This window comes from Alosa pseudoharengus, unplaced genomic scaffold (assembly GCF_046254945.1).
Source record: "Alosa pseudoharengus isolate Yale_2024_CS ecotype anadromous, Long Island Sound unplaced genomic scaffold, YU_APseudo_1.1 YU_APseudo_1.1_scf_14, whole genome shotgun sequence".
Lineage (NCBI taxonomy): Eukaryota > Metazoa > Chordata > Actinopteri > Clupeiformes > Clupeidae > Alosa > Alosa pseudoharengus.
The window spans coordinates 6,458,803-6,474,924 of record NW_027468609.1 but is presented as its reverse complement, the minus strand read 5'-3'; the positions used below and the strand labels follow the sequence as shown (position 1 = coordinate 6,474,924).

The window sequence follows — 16,122 nt, the reverse complement described above, 5'->3', positions numbered from 1 at the left end:
GTTTTTGGGCATGCATTTTAAATGTAGCCTATGGCTGGCAGTCTCTAAGGGACGGAACAGAGGAGTGAGATGAGGGAGAGATAAAACAACAGTGCTGCCTCTGTCCTGGTCAATCTGTCAGTCAGCCTGGACCCTCCCACAGATTACATCTGAGGACTTTCTGGCTTCACCAGAGCCCACTGTGTCCCTCCACAGAAAGGCACGTCGGGACAGCGAGTAAAGATAGCACTCATGCTTAATTGTCCAAATTGGGATCTGCATTGAAAGTCTAACTAAGGGGAAAAAGGAAGGTTTATGTTTTTGATTCGTCTGGGTTGTGGATGGGTAAGTTCAGGTCATCTCGAAAGGCAGGGCAGAAAAGAAAGAAATGGCAGGGAGCCTTACTCTCCTGTTAACGTGTGTGTCTGTGACATAAATGACTCAGCACACCGCATACACACAATGGAGGGCTTGTTGGCCCAGTTGACATCACTGGCATCAGACATCAGAGCCAGGACCTAACTCAGGTGGTCGAGCGGAATTCAAACAGGACCAGACACAAGAGCAACAATATCAGGGTGCAGGTCCAAAATTCCCTCGGCCATTTAAAAAAAAAAAATATTGCATTCCAACTAGCAGCAGCAGTGGCAAAAAGTGGCTTTTGTTTCTTTCCACACATGACACCAACATTAATATTCTGGAAGCATATTTTGGTTCCCTCTCAGTCTCATCAAGGCCCATCAGTAGCTGTCTAGCTGTAAATGTAATCAGCAAATTGCCCAAAAAAAGGGAAAAAAAAAAGAACAGAGATAAGATGCAGCTTCAAAAACGTGACCTTACAGTCCCGCCAGCTTGGGCACGGAGAGAAAAAAGAAAGCGGCCGGGCCGTGGTGGTTTTAATGAGAAGCGAGATGTCATTCCAGATAAGCTTCTCCCTGCGCTCACTGCTCCCGCGGATGTGCGCACAGGCCTAGCTTGGCGCAAATGACTTCTAATTAAAATCAAGACGCTCCGATGAGAAATCCGGTCTTGTTTATGCACAGAGGAGCAGAAAGGTCAGTGGGCAGGACACGGATGTCCTCACACTGTCCCGGGCAGAAAAGGGACGAACAGCCTGACTGCAGGCCACTCTGCACAGAGTTGATCATGATTGTATTCCAGAATGTTCTATGTGGATACGCTTTGCTACTCTAACATTTCTCTGTGCGAGGCCTACATGCAGTTGTGCAGACCTGCTCGAGCACTTACCAAAAAAAAAAAAAAACACGCAAACAAAGTTCCTACAATTTTCATTCAAATATTACATGAGTGACTGCCATAAACCTCACATACAGTACACACCTAAAACCCTGAACACAAAGATGCACTGGAAACAGGTGATCCCCACTGCAATAAGGATGAATGCAGTAAGACTAAAGAGCTAAAGGCAAACTCTTGACCACTCCAGGGCAGGTGGCCAACATGATCGCCCTTCATAGCTGATAAAGAGAGATGTTAGGGAGGAGAACGCAGACCAATGCTGTGCTGCTAAATATATAATGAAATTCCCTGGGCTGTGGTGGTGGTGGTGTTCAGTGAGGGCAGCCCTAAAAGCCAGATCCACAGTGAGACACACATCTGATCTGACAGGCCCACAGGAGAAAACAAGGCAGGGGGGGAGGGAGAGAGAAAAGGAGGGAGGGTGAGAGAAGGGGAGAGAGAGAGAGAGGAAGAAAGAGGGAGAAAATGGGAGAGAGAGACTGTGCCAGTTAGTCAAAGGTTGAATGAAGTCTGAGGTATTAGCCTCCATGTGGACAGACTGTGCACTGCGCCCATTCCAACCACCGACTACAAAGACAACTTTCTTGACAAAGACCTCGGCATCACATCAAAAAAATCCATCTACAGCAAGTGCTCCCAAAAGACTCTTATCTGCCACTTAAACTCAGTTTGAATTTCAAATAATCCGTTCCGAGTCCACTGAATATGACCCTCTCATTTTTCGCTATCTCCAAAACGATCATGAGGAGGGTGTGCTGTAAAAATAGAGAGCTCCACCGATGCAACACAATGAAACGCAGTGTTTTGGAGGAAAAAAACTCTATGCAATATTTATGCCTGTGACACATTTTCCTCAATTTGCATCATGCAGTGCCTACATACTGTATGTTAATGAGCCATACAGTGCAATATGGGAGCAGTGTGTGTGTGTGTGTGAGAGAGACTGAGAGAAAAAGAGAGAGGAAACAGATCATATGTCAGAGAGAATGTATTTGTGTGCGTGTGTGTGTATGTGTGTGTGTGTGTGTGTGTGTGTGTGCGTGTGCGTGTGTGCGTGTGTGTGTGTCTGCAGCATGCAGGGCAGTGAAAGTGAGTCAGGCCTTACATAAAAGAGATTTAATTGAAGAAAACATGTCGGACAGCAGTGGTGAGGTCATACATCTCCAGTCGAACGCATTACATCACAGGCATCGCCCCGTGTGCCCATGTGTCACAATGTGTCACAATGCGTTTGTGTTTGTGTGTGTGTGTGTGTGTGTGTGTGTGTGTATATCTTTATTTGTGTGTGTGTGTGTGTGTATCTTTATTTGTGTGTCTGTGTGAAGTCCAGTGTAAATTCATCCTGTGAAGCCAAATTATAAAATCCCTCTCAGAGATGCCCTGCGCTAGTGATGTATAAAAATAAACATCGCTGGTTCATTCGGTTGAAACATAATTGGCTTTTTTAATGAGGTGCGGTTACAGAACTCTGTAAAAAGCAAGGAAAAAAACATTTTACAACTGAATGATTTCTCAGGGAATAAGACTGATGTAGTAAAATTAGAACTTGTCCCTTTAGTTTAAACTAAGGAACAGAATGTATGATCTTTGTTTAAAAAAAAATATATTCCAAAAAGATGCTAAGTGGATACAAGGTCCCACAGGCACAACCCCATTGAAAAACCTGGGCAGAAATACAAAGAAATTCCTCTTTAGTTTCACAGCAAGCCTCAGACTTTAACCAGTGAGAAGCTAGGAGAAACATTAGCGACTAGGCAACAGTCAAAGCTTGCATGATGTCCTTTGAAACTGCCCAAATTAAGAATGGCTGAGATAGACATTTTACCTTTAAACAATAAAATATCAACAGTCCGTACAACGAGCACTGCTTGTAAGACTGTGTAGTGTTCTGTGTTGATATCACCGTAAGACTGCCTGTCTCCTGCAAATAGTGAACACAGTTGTTCATACTGTACCAGTGATTAAAGAGAGGCTGTGACATTCTTTTTTTTCCATCTTTCATCTTAACTACACGCCAAATTTGCACTTGGTCCATACATGTCATACAGGTCATGTACAAAACGTGCACCAAAGACACAAATTTTACTCTGTGACATAATGTATAAAATGTAATCACCACAGTGTGATGGAGCCCTCCCTGTGACCCTCTACAGTTGCATATACAGTGCAGTCTTGTCTTATGACTAACAGGATTTCCTTGATACAGTATAAACAATTTTGACTTGATTTCATTCACACTGCCACTCAAGTGACAGTGTAAACCAAACTAGAAATGCTTCAGTCTTCTCTTGAAAGTTAACAACCAATTGTTTACATTTTTTGCTGAGTTCTTAAGCCAAGTCTTTATGTAAATCAAATCAATGAGATTCCTTGTACGCTACATTCATGTTACGCTACATTAAAGTTGCTGAAACACAAATTGACTGTATTTTTACTTTGCTTTTGTGCACACTGGCGAGCACGAGTGGCGTAGAATGAATCTCACATGTATCTGAAATGAAATCCGCATTCTTAAAGTCTGCATGGAGCATATGTATGCATGTGGGCCAGAATGTGCGCTTGCCTGACATCGTGAGTAGCCACCGTCACTTTTGTAACGCAGGTCAAGGACGAGGGGGGGTCTGCGACGTGTAAAAGGTTCGGATTCGTAACATCGCCCGCACAAAGGCCGACACGCACCTCTGCCCTCCGAGACCAGCACCCAACCACCCCAACAGACAACAAACACGCCCACACTTCTCCCAAAACGCTAGCAGAGGCCCAGCGGCCCCCCGGCTTTACCACCGCATCATCCCCTCTCCAGCCCATAATCCCATTGGTCACGCCGGCAATGCGGAGGCCGGGATTGGCTGGCAGAGGCCTGTCTCCATGGAAACTGGAGGGATGGAGCCGGCCGCCAACAGCCTGTTCAGATTAGGAGCGGGCTAGCAGGCTTTGTTCCCAGCTGAGAGAGGTTTAGGCCTAACATACTGTATCAGTGGGGCCATAAATAATTATGTACTTATATCAGTGTTTGTGAGCGTGAGTGTGTGTCCAGTGTGTTGCATCCGTGCACATGTGTGTGTGTGTGTGTGTGTGTGTGTATGTAAGTAGACTTATGCGTGCATGCGTGGCTGCAGTTGTGGAATTGCGTGAGAGAAGCGGTTAACGCTTGCAAGTGTGCCATTGTGTGTCTGAGTGTGAGTGTCCAGTGTAGTTGCGGTTGGGTGTCTGTAAGTAGATATACTTTATGTGTGCGTGCTTATAGTGCTGGAATTGTGGGGGAGAAATGGTGATGCGTGGAAGTGTGAAATTGTTTGCATGTTTCTGTGTATGTGTGTATGTGTGTGTGCGTGTGAGTGTCTGTGTGTGAGAGAGAGAGTCTTATTCTGAGCAGGAGGGTTCTGGGGTTTGCTGCACCTACAGCCCATAATCTCCCACCCTTTGCAAGTGACTGCAGCATTTCCTTTGTCTGTTAGCGGAGTTGAGAGTGGCCTAGTACTGAGGGGGAAAAAACACATCCTCAGCATTGCTCTGCTCAAGACTTCTTCTTCTTCTCCTCCTCCTCCTCTTTTCATCTCTTCACTTTTCTCTTCATCCCCCCCCAACTCCCTCGCTCACCACTGCTGCCAAATCAGCCTCCATCATTGTCCCCAAAGATGTGATTAAACGCTCGCGTTTTGGCAGCACGGCGCTGATATCTTCACTGGTGACAGATAAACTCGGGGTTCATCTGTAGTGACAAACAACGGTGTCCTCCACGCTAGGCCCGATTGGCCGCACAGCTCGGATCGGTCGCTAATGCCTTTTTGTGCTGACTGAGGCGAGGAGATGGAGGGAAAAGAATTAAACATCTCCGATTAGAGGCGCGATTTTAGATGATTACGGATGCGGCTAAGCCAATGATTTTAGAAGAGAGGAGAGAGAGAGAGAGGACGGATCCTCGCCAATTGGGTCGCACAAGAATGAAGATCTCAGATGAATACATTGGCAGAGAATCTTAAGGGAAACTGTGGAGTGTTTATAAGGTATGAACTATATTAGTGTGTGTGTGTGTGTTAGCGTGTGTGTGTGTGTGTTAGCGTGTGTGTGAGCGTATACAGTATGTGTGTGAGTGTATACAGTATGTGTTTGTGAGTCTGTGTGTGTGTTAGCATGTGTGTGAGCATATATGTGTTTGTGAGTGTGTGTGTGTTAGCGTGTGTGTGAGCGTATATGTGTGTGTGTGTGTGTGTGTGTGTGTATGCGTGCGTGTGTGTGTGTGTGTTAGCGTGTGTGTGAGAGTATGTGTGTGTGTGTGTGTGTGTGTATGTGTATGTGTATGTGTGTGTGTGTGTGTGTGTGTGTGTGTGTGTGTGTGTGTGTGTGTGTGTGTGTGTGTGTGTGTGTGTGTGTGTGTGTGTGTGTGTGTGTGTGTGCGTGCGTGCGTGCGTGTGTATGCGTGCGTGTGTGTGTATTTCTCACCTGGAGAGAGCAGATGGAGGCACTCCCTGGCTGGCTGGCTGGGTTTCAGACTCATCCTTCTCTCTCTTTCTGCTCAGCCCTGCTGTCTACCATTCTGGCTATCTGCTCCTCATGTCCATTCATTCACACGCTGCCTTCATTTATGCACACGGCCTCTTTGTGCACTCTCCCTTCACTCGCCCACGCACACACCATTTCTTTCACACATTCTCTGCCCTCCTAACACAAACACGGGGCCTATAATGCCTAAAGGTGCTTCAAAAATTGACATTCCGACTGACTGACACACACACACACTTATATATACTTATGTACACAGAGCCATGTGGCCATTGATGCAGGTCGTATTGTCACTGCTGGTGCACTGACCAACTCAGCCAAATATTTCAAAGGCCCAGCAGAGCCAGCAAGACACACATGGCTTTAGCTCTGATAATGGATCAGATCAGGACTGAGAGGGGTCAGAGAAGGGAGGGAAGGAGGGAGGGAGGGATGGAGAGATGGAGTGGGGAGAGAAAGAGGGATGAAGAGAGGAAGGGAGAGAGAGAGAGAGAGTCAGTCTAGAGCCACTCATCTGGGGTGGCAAATCCCATCAGAGCAGTCACTACTGGATACTGCTGAGCCGCTTTAGAGCTGGCAAGCTCAGACAGGGTATAGGCATGCACACACACACACAAACACACACACACACACCATACTCTCTTTCTCCCTCACACACACACACACACACACACACCAAACACCAAACTTTCACACATACACTCATACAATATACACACACAAAAGGATTACTGACAAACTTTGAGACTCAACCCATCTCCACGGATGCATTTTTTCCTTCTCAACATGAAGTCCTGCAACCAAATGCCAACCTCATTACACCCTGTTATCTCCTGAGGAAATAGGAATATGAAAGGGCTGCCTGAGTTTCAAATACAACACAGATGAGAAATAACAACGACTACGAATGTCACCCAAGAGAGAATAAAAACGTATAAGGAAAGAGAAAAGAAGATGAGACAGACCGACACGACATAAGAATAGACAGAAAGAAAGAAAGAAAGAAAGAAAGAAAGAAAGAAAGAGAGACAGAAAGAAAGAAAGAAAGAGAGACAGAAAGAAAGAAAGAGAGACAGAAAGAGTGAAAGAGTGACAGAAAGAAAGAAAGAAAGAGAGACAGAAAGAAAGAAAGAAAGAGAGAAAGAGAGACAGAAAGAGAGACAGAAAGAGAGAAAGAGAGACAGAAAGAGAGAAAGAGAGACAGAAAGAGAGAAAGAGAGACAGAAAGAGAGACAGAAAGAGAGAAAGAGAGACAGAAAGAGAGAAAGAGAGACAGAAAGAGAGACAGAAAGAGAGAAAGAGAGACAGAAAGAGAGACAGAAAGAGAGAAAGAGAGACAGAAAGAGAGACAGAAAGAGAGAAAGAGAGACAGAAAGAGAGAAAGAGAGACAGAAAGAGAGAAAGAGAGACAGAAAGAGAGACAGAAAGAGAGAAAGAGAGACAGAAAGAGAGACAGAAAGAGAGCACTTTAAAACAGCTGGGCTTTGCCCTTTGAACCTCGGCTCTCTCACGGTTTGGGCCGGTGACGGTCAGGAATTTCCCAGCGCTGTTTACAAACTGCAGCCCTCCAAGAGCACAGCTCCTGCTTCTGACTCAGCTCTCACCTCACGACCCTGCGACCTGCCCCTAACCCTTTCAACCCTCACCCCCCTACCCACACACCCCCTCTTCCACAACCACCCTCAACTACCACCCCCCCCCCCCCCCCCTGCCAAGGGGTGCCCACTTCCTGAAGGCCGTGGCATTCTGGGTAAGTGGCCCAGGGTGACAGAGGTTGGGAGAGCGGACAGCTTTGTGTGCTCTGGAGCGGCTTTACAACTTAATTGGGGCTCTCTCACATAAATCAATTATTTCACCCACTCTGCCCAACAATGCAGGTCATTCTTACAAGGCTCCGCACCTTTTACAGCCGCTCTGAGGACCCAGGGCTTTACAGCTGTGTGTGTGTGTGTATGTATGTGTGTGTGTGTGTATGTGTGTGTGTGTGTGTGTGTGTGTGTGTGTGTGTGTGTGTGTTTGGGGGGGGGGGGGGCATAGAGGTAGAGAGAGACAGAATGAAAGAATAAGAAAGATAAAAGAAATGTAATGCACAAAGATGGATTGATGGAATGAGAAAGACTGTATCAGGGGAGAGAGAGAGAGAGAGAGAGAGTGAGAGAGTGAGAGAAAGAGAGAGAGAGAGAAAGAGAGAGAGAAAGAGAGAGAGAGAATGGCAGAGATGGACTCAGAGGGATAGAGCGCAACAGAGGGAGATGCGGTCATCCTGGAGTCACGGTGGGGTCAGGGGGTGAGCACAGATCACAAGGCACTAAACTGCTAGTGAACTGTGACCTTTCTTCTGTGACCTGCAGCGAGGGCCTACCAGAAAGGCAGCAGGGAGGGAGAGAGAACAAGAACAAGAATGAAAGGAAGAGAGAGAGAGGCAGGGAGGGAGGGAGAGCGAGTGACAGAGTAAAAGAGAGAGAGAGAGCGAGAGAGAGAGAGAGAGAAAGAAAAGACAGGGAGCAGAAATGAACTTCAGCTGAACCTGGACCTTAACATTGGACTCCTGACCAACCTCAGTGCAGCTGCAGTCCTGCCCAGAGGTGGCCTACTAAGGACTCTGCCCAAGTCAGGCCAAAAGTTCAGAGGTCTGATCTGACCGCTTGCCACAAGGAAGACCCAAACTACTCACAAGTGGTCAGCATGCAGGTCAAAATCAATTTTACTCCAGCCTCTTGTGCTTACAATTGCACATTATTCTCCATCACACACAGAGATTTTGCCTCTTGTGCCACATTGGTGTCCAAACTGTCCATGTGTGGGAGAAGAATGTCAATCTGAATATCTGACTGTTAAAACAAACAGACTTTTTAAAAGAGGGAACAGAGACTGGTGTCTAAAAGAGACTGGGAATGAGAGAGGGATTGAGAGTGAGTGTGATAAAGGAGTGTAGAGAATTGCGTATGTGTGTAGTGTACCTGTATGAGAAAGAGAAAAAGATAGAGACATAGAGAGTTAAGGGGAGGAAAAATAGTGAGGGGGGAATGGAAGAGACATAGATACACAGAGAGAGAGAGAGAGAGAAGAGAAGAGAGAGAGAAACAAAGAAAGTGTGTGTGTGTGTGTGTGCGTGGTTGCGTCGAGCTCATCCGTTCCTCATATTTGGCGCTGGCTGCTGGCGGCCGTGTCAGACTGACGCCTAACTCAGAGTGACAGGCTGACAGCACACAGAGAACAGCCCCTCATGCGTGCAGACACCTGACAAGCCCTGTGAGCCCCTCACCTCACACCCTCTCAGGCCACACACACCAACCCTCCATCCCTCTATCCCTCCCTCCATCCATCCCGCTCATCCCTCTCTCCCTCCATCCCTCCCGCTCATCCCTCTATCCCTCCCTCTCTCCCTCACTTACTCCCTCTATCCCTCCATCCATCCCTCTACCCCTCCCTCCCGCTCATCCCTCGCTCTCTCGCTCCCTTTCCCCAGCTTTTCCTTCCCACATCCCGCAATTTCTCCTCGTTCTCCTCGTTTATCTCGTTCTTCTCGTCTCTCTCGGCCCCTTTTCAATCTTCTCCTCCCTCATCCCTTCATATCTCTTGCCCCCTTCCCTCTCTAACCATCCTTCTGTATCTTCCCATCTCGCTCTCTCATCTCTCTCTTCCTTTCTTCATCCTCCCTCTTTTCTCATCCTCTTCATTCCCCTCCATCTTGGTCTCTTGCTCTCTCTGACAGTGGACAGAGAAAGGAGGCAGGGATGGAGGAAATGGCCAAACTGAGCAGTGGGAGACTGCTTGCAGGCTCTTGGGTTGTGACCTTCTCTTGCTCGATCACTTCCTGTGATCCACCTTTCTCTTCTCATGCCTCCTCCTTCTCTTCTTCCCTCTCTACCTCCACCTCTCCTCCTTCTCTTCTCATGCCTCCTCCTTCTCTTCTTCCCTCTCTACCTCCACCTCTCCTCCTTCTCTTCTCATGCCTCCTCCTTCTCTTCTTCCCTCTCTACCTCCACCTCTCCTCCTTCTCTTCTCATGCCTCCTCCTTCTCTTCTTCCCTCTCTACCTCCACCTCTCCTCCTTCTCTTCTCATGCCTCCTCCTTCTCTTCTTCCGTTTCTTGTTTCTCGCCTCTTCCGCACCAAAGAAGCTCTGCCAAGGTGCTGGGCTGCTACTACTTATAGCCAGGACAGAGTGCCCCTCAAAGGCCGTTTGCAGTACTGCACCCGCCCAGGGCAAGAGGTCAGTCCCTGACGCACGTACTGCTCATCCTAACCCCACACACCACACCACACCACACCACACCACTCCGGTGGTCACGATGCGGGCACCTCATTACAGAATTTCCAGCATCTACCTCCATTTACAGTCAACCATGTGCCATTTAAACAAACACTCTTACACAAACACCTCAGCTTTGACCTTCGCTACACACTCCAAACACAACAAGGATCTGAAGGATCTGAGTGATGGCACATTTCAACCATGACGTCCAGTATGAATGACTGGAAGCCTTTGCTAAGAATGTTTTTCCAGATTCAGGAAAACCATTTCAGTCTGCTAATATTAAACTGAATAAATAACTCTGACACACAGGTGTCCACCCATGGGTCTGATGCCTGTTCCCATGCAGAGAGCAGGGACACATTTAGTGGCTACTGCTGCCCTCTGCTGGCCACAGCACACAACTGCATCAGTATGTGACCTTATTTTGTTTGTATAGAACAGGGATCAACTACTTATAATTGGCCAATCAATGCAGAGGTTTTCAGTGAATACACCTGATCAAACTGTTACATTCTTAGACATCGGAGGTAAGTTGACTATTAAATTATTTGCAATAATGTGAGACCATTCTTATCTTAACTGTAAATGTTACCACATAGGCTGCTTTGGACATTATTGACCAATCCTTGATACAGAGTAGTGTTTTTTCACCGGTAGAACCAATATTCTGACCCACAGGTATCAGGGCGACATGGTAGCGCTGGCAACCCAACAACAGTGGCAAAAAGAGGAAGGGAGACGTCCATAAGATGAATGACTACATATCCACCAGTGACACAGGACTAGTGTAGGGAGGGTGAGGACTGAGACAATGGCCCAAACAGTAATCAGTGACCCTGCTGAAGACATTACAGAGAGAGAGAGAGAGAGAGCGAGAGAGAGCAGCTGGTGTGTGCGGTCACTGCTCACAGTGAAGATTGGATGTACAGTACACACACACACACCTCCTCCTCCATTTCCTCAGAGACACATCCCTCAGTCAGAACACACACTCCTACTTCAGGCCCTTATTACACAGGAGCATCAATAGAACACCACAACACACACACACACACACACACACACACACACACACACACACAGAGGAGAGGATCAATGGGATAGGCAAACAACAACCCCCACTCTCATTATGAAGATGTCAAGAGTCACGTGACACACACATTCCTAACATAACAAAGCAATTACTTCAAAATGCAGAAGTCCTCTAATTAAAACACCATTCAACACTCACTGGCTGGCTATGGGGGATCGGCTGAGTAACCATAAACACCCTTACTTGCAATTTCATTTACACTACAGTAACATATTAAGGTACAAAAATTATTGAAATGGACTCCAGAACCAAATGATCAAATGTATGCCTACACCGAAAACAAACTAAATGCACACACAAATCTTCTCTTATAGCCCCAGCTGCAAAATGTTTACAGGGTGATGATGACACAGTCCGTTCCTTTTTTTTTAGTGCAGTCTGCCCAAAAAAAAATGATGCTGAAAAGATCACAAACAAAACATCAATCGGCCTCGCTGCCTAGCGACTCTTCCATCTCTTTCCTGCGAGCTGATGGCCAGATCAATCAATTCAATTTAATTGATTAGCCTATTGTAGAAAAACGTGTCATCTGACTCCCTGGTGGGTCAAGTAGATCCACATGCGGTGCATTCTCATTCGGCGATTTAACACTTTTGACAGCAGCTCCCATTGAGCAGCATCACTGAATATGGCTTCACAGTAATACCATTACATTACACCATACATTTAACAGGCATGTATGATGCAACTTACATTAACTTTTACATTTTCAACAATTTGATGATTGAAGGAGCAGATTTTTGAGATGGCGTGTTCTCTAGTGTTAGAGGATGTTTGCTTACTCTGCTTCTTTTGCTTACCTCATATGTTACAGTGTTATCTGTTTGATATAAAATGGTGTTCTCAAATCAAGGGTGACCGGTGAGAGCACAGGAGCAGCTGTGAGAAGAGCCGCTGTACACAAACTCACCAGTGGGGGGCGACAGGACTTCAGCATCGTCACTGAAGAGCCCACTTCAGTAACATGAGCATTTTAACATTGTTCTCAGTACATGCAGAATCTTTCATGTCAACAATTAACATGCATCCATACACACAAGACCAATGAAACACACACACACCCACACACACACACAGACGCATGCACACACAGAAGCATTAGACTCACCAATTCCATCATTCTGGTCAGAGTGGAGGGAGTGGTCTGTGTAGAAACCTACAGAGGTAAGAAAAAAGTATTTTAGGGTTAATTATGTAACAGTGAAGAGATTTGCGATGCAATTATGTTTTATAGAAATGTAAGGAATATTGGGGTAATTCCAAAGATCAAATGAACTTAGAATGTTCCTCGTAACTTTTGCGTTATTTGAGATAAGCATCTTAAATATTGGCCATATTTTGTCATTTAGTACATTTTTTATTTTTTATTTTGAGTGACAGCTTTCTTTTTGATTGCATCCTAAGCATGTTGTTGAAGTAATCTTTCATTTAAATGGATTTGGACTTAGTCTCCTGAAAGAGTAATGATGTTTTTTGATGTCCTTTTATTGTTTTATTATTAGTAGCTCAACTGCAACTCTCGTTTAAATAGTGTAACATGACTGCTGAGGGAAACTCATTTTATCACATTAATGTTGCTTCAGCTCCTCAACATAATGAATGATGATAATGACCTAAAAACATAATAAAAAAGTAGCAATACTGTTTTCAGAGTCCAGCAGGACAGAGGAAGCCCCCCAGTGACATGGCGGGCGGAACTGGAGGAGTTCCCTTTTTCCTTTTTTTTGCTTTTTCAGAAGTGTGCACTCAGGAAGCACACTTCACCGACTACAAGATTGAGCACCCCATGATGTGTCAATCATATGCCTTATCACTCACACACACACACACACACACACACACACTCACACACACTCACACACACTCACACACACACACACACACACACACACACACACACACACACACACACACACACTCACACACACACACACACACACACTCACACACACACACACACACACACACACGTGCCCCTGCTCTGGCACGAGCCATGTTGGGGTGGGCGGCGTACTCTTGGGGATCAGTGAACAAAAGCAGCCCCTCATGGAGGCCTTACGCTATTATTTAGCTTTCTCTGGGTGTGTTTGCGGTTCAGATCAGCTCCTGCTGGGTAAAGGGACAGACAAGGGAACTGGACCGGTGCGCATCAGAATAGCTCTGACCACCCCCCCCCCCCCCCCAGCACACACACACACACACACACACACCCTCCCCCAGACAAACCCATCTGCCTGATCCTCTTCTTCCCCACCCTGGGGACAGAGCCATGCCCTTTGTCCCCTATCCACTCGACTCAGCACGTGTGCGTGTGTGTGTGTGTGTGTGTGTGTGTGTGTGTGTGTGTGTGTGTGTGTGTGTGTGTTGAAGTGTTGCGTGTAGAAAAAACACATCTCACACCCAGGACTTTAAATTAAAATGTGCTTAATTTCCAGATGCACTAAAACTGTTCCCTGCCTCAGTATTTGCCTCCCTGCCTCTAAGCTGGAGTGATGAAAGAAAATGAGACGGACATTATCAACATACAGCGACCATACTTGCTAAACCTTTATTGGTGGTACTACAAATCCAGCCGACAGAGTAAAATACAACTGGAATGGATAATGGAGACTTGAAAGAAATACTGAAGGTGTGATGGAGGACACATTGACAATTTCATGCAACCACAACAAACAAAACTCTCAGTTTTCTGGCAGACTTTTCTTCCCCTCTAATCTCCGACATCTGCCCAGTAGCCTGGGCTCTGCTCCCTGGGGACCACGGAGACGATCACCTCCTGTACACTCACTGGGTCAGCCACAGTGCTCCTGTACACTCACTGGGTCAGCCACAGTGCTCCTGTACTCACGGCCCAGCACACGCAGACCCACACTAGGGGGGTTTACATGGACACTTTTATTCCCATTAGACTCGGAGAAATGGCTCAATCGGAATAAAAATGACACATATAAACACCTCGATCAGAATAAAACTGCTGATCCGCTAGAGGTTGTGTACTCTGTTGCGACTGAACAGCCATGTATGGTCAATCGGATTGCCCGCAGGATCTTTCCCAAGACAAAGTAAAGCAACAATGGCAATTCCGATCAAACATTCTAAAGCACTTGGGAGCACCAGATCTTAATAGAGCGTACCCGTGTAAACAGACGGCACACATTTTTCAATCGGAATGACAAAAAAAAACTGTCCATGGAAACCCACCTACTGACCCACACACACATCACACACTACCATGAGGAAAGGTCTGCCAAAAGGTCAGTACAGTACTCAGGGGAATCACTCATTTAAATGTGTTATTAACATAATATATAATATGTAAGGGATAACGGCCATCGAGGTGTCCTGTTATACGGAATTAATGGACCAGGGCTAGGGGCAAAGAATTTGTTGCCTACGCCCGAGTCCATTAATTCCGTATAACTGGACACACCTCGAAGGCCGTTATCCCGCTTATCACCCGGTTGCCACTGTAAAGCAAAGGAAACACACGGTTCCGTTTAAAAAGAAGCTCACTAGTTCAGTTTGTTGTACAACTTTCATTGGCCCTATAACAGCGATAGCATGGACAGTTAGCTTGTTAACAGTTGATTCCATTAATGTTGCGAAGCCTGCCTCCAGGCTCAACCGTCGTCCTACTATCGTTGTTATAGTTACCATTCATAAGCATTGATATGGAACAGCGATTAAACTTTTTTTACCAGATCTACTTCATAGGTGTCCCAATATACACCCCGCCAGCCATCAGAAAAGAGTATTTCTTCTCTCCGGGTGATATGAATAATATAATATAATATAATATAATATAATATAATATAATATAATATAATATAATATAATATAATATAATATAATATAATATAATATAATATAATATAATATAATATAATATAATATAATATAATATAATATACATTTATTGTAATTGTGTAATATTAACTATATAAAGATTTGCAGCATGTTATGCTTTGCTATAATATTATAGTATTTGTTATCCTACTCAGTTCATAACTTTCCAAATAATGAAGAAGGGTGGTCATTTTCATTAACCTTCCTATAGGCGGTAGATAGAATAGAATAAGGTCCTATATAACCTTACATAAAATGTTTTTAGCTATTAATTAGCTGAAACAGTTTTAAAAACCATTTGAGTGACCTGACAGTAACAGTATGAATAGCCCAGCCACACTACTACATGCGGTTTTCTTACAGCAGTACAGGACTGACCTCTAATTAGTACATGCAGAACATTTTGAGAGAATCCACAGGATGAAAAAACCCCTCACTCAAGGCAAGAGAGTCTCTTTTTCACAGATTCGGTTCTCTTGCCCAGTGTGATTGGTCCAAAGCTCGCTAAACAAATCTGGTGTTCGGTGAAGAGACATTAAGAGAGGGTCCCTCATAAGACTTCAGCCTGAAGGCCTGACATTAAAAACTTGTTTTCCTGCAGCCCACTGTGGTGTGGGCGGCCGGCCGGAGTGGTTAATGGACACGGGCCGATCTGTAGGCACCATCTGGGGTGCCCAGCATGCAGCCCCACTGCCAGCATGGAGGCCAGCACCCTCACCGCACTCCTCATCAATCACCACCTGGGAGAGAGTGAGAGCACGCTCATCAGTCAGGCCCACGGTACCCCTTACAGACACACACACACACACACACACGCTGCTGACAGCTGCAGCACTCTGACCCACCACGTGCCAAGTATCAACCCCCCTGCCCCCTGCACGCACGCACGCACGCACACAGACACACACACACACACACCACTGGCCAGCAGCATATGTTCTCTACCAGCAAGCACAGTTAGCAGCACACAGGGCATCCCTTTCTCCTTCCCTTTCTAATTTTCCTCCCTCTCACACAGAAACACACACGCATACACACAAATGTGCGCGCGCACACACACACAAAGTAGGCTATCTCTTCTGCTAAAGATAAAAGGATTGCATAGACATGGTACCATCATAGTTCTTCTTTTTCTTTCTCTCTCTCTCTATCTCCCTCTCCCTTAAGGAACTGAAGGAGAAC

General features: G+C 45.8%; 1 protein-coding gene across 1 annotated transcript in view; it reads right to left on the bottom strand.

Moving 5' to 3' along the window:
* nr6a1b (nuclear receptor subfamily 6, group A, member 1b) overlaps window positions 1-16,122 on the bottom strand; it is a 93,288-nt gene that overhangs the window by 74,133 nt on the left and 3,033 nt on the right. Inside the window, exons 2-3 of the mRNA XM_076284954.1 lie at window positions 15,659-15,680; window positions 12,203-12,250 (exon numbers count right to left, since the gene is read on the bottom strand). Coding sequence (XP_076141069.1) covers window positions 12,203-12,250; window positions 15,659-15,680 — 70 coding nt within the window. The remainder of the gene's footprint in view (window positions 1-12,202; window positions 12,251-15,658; window positions 15,681-16,122) is intronic.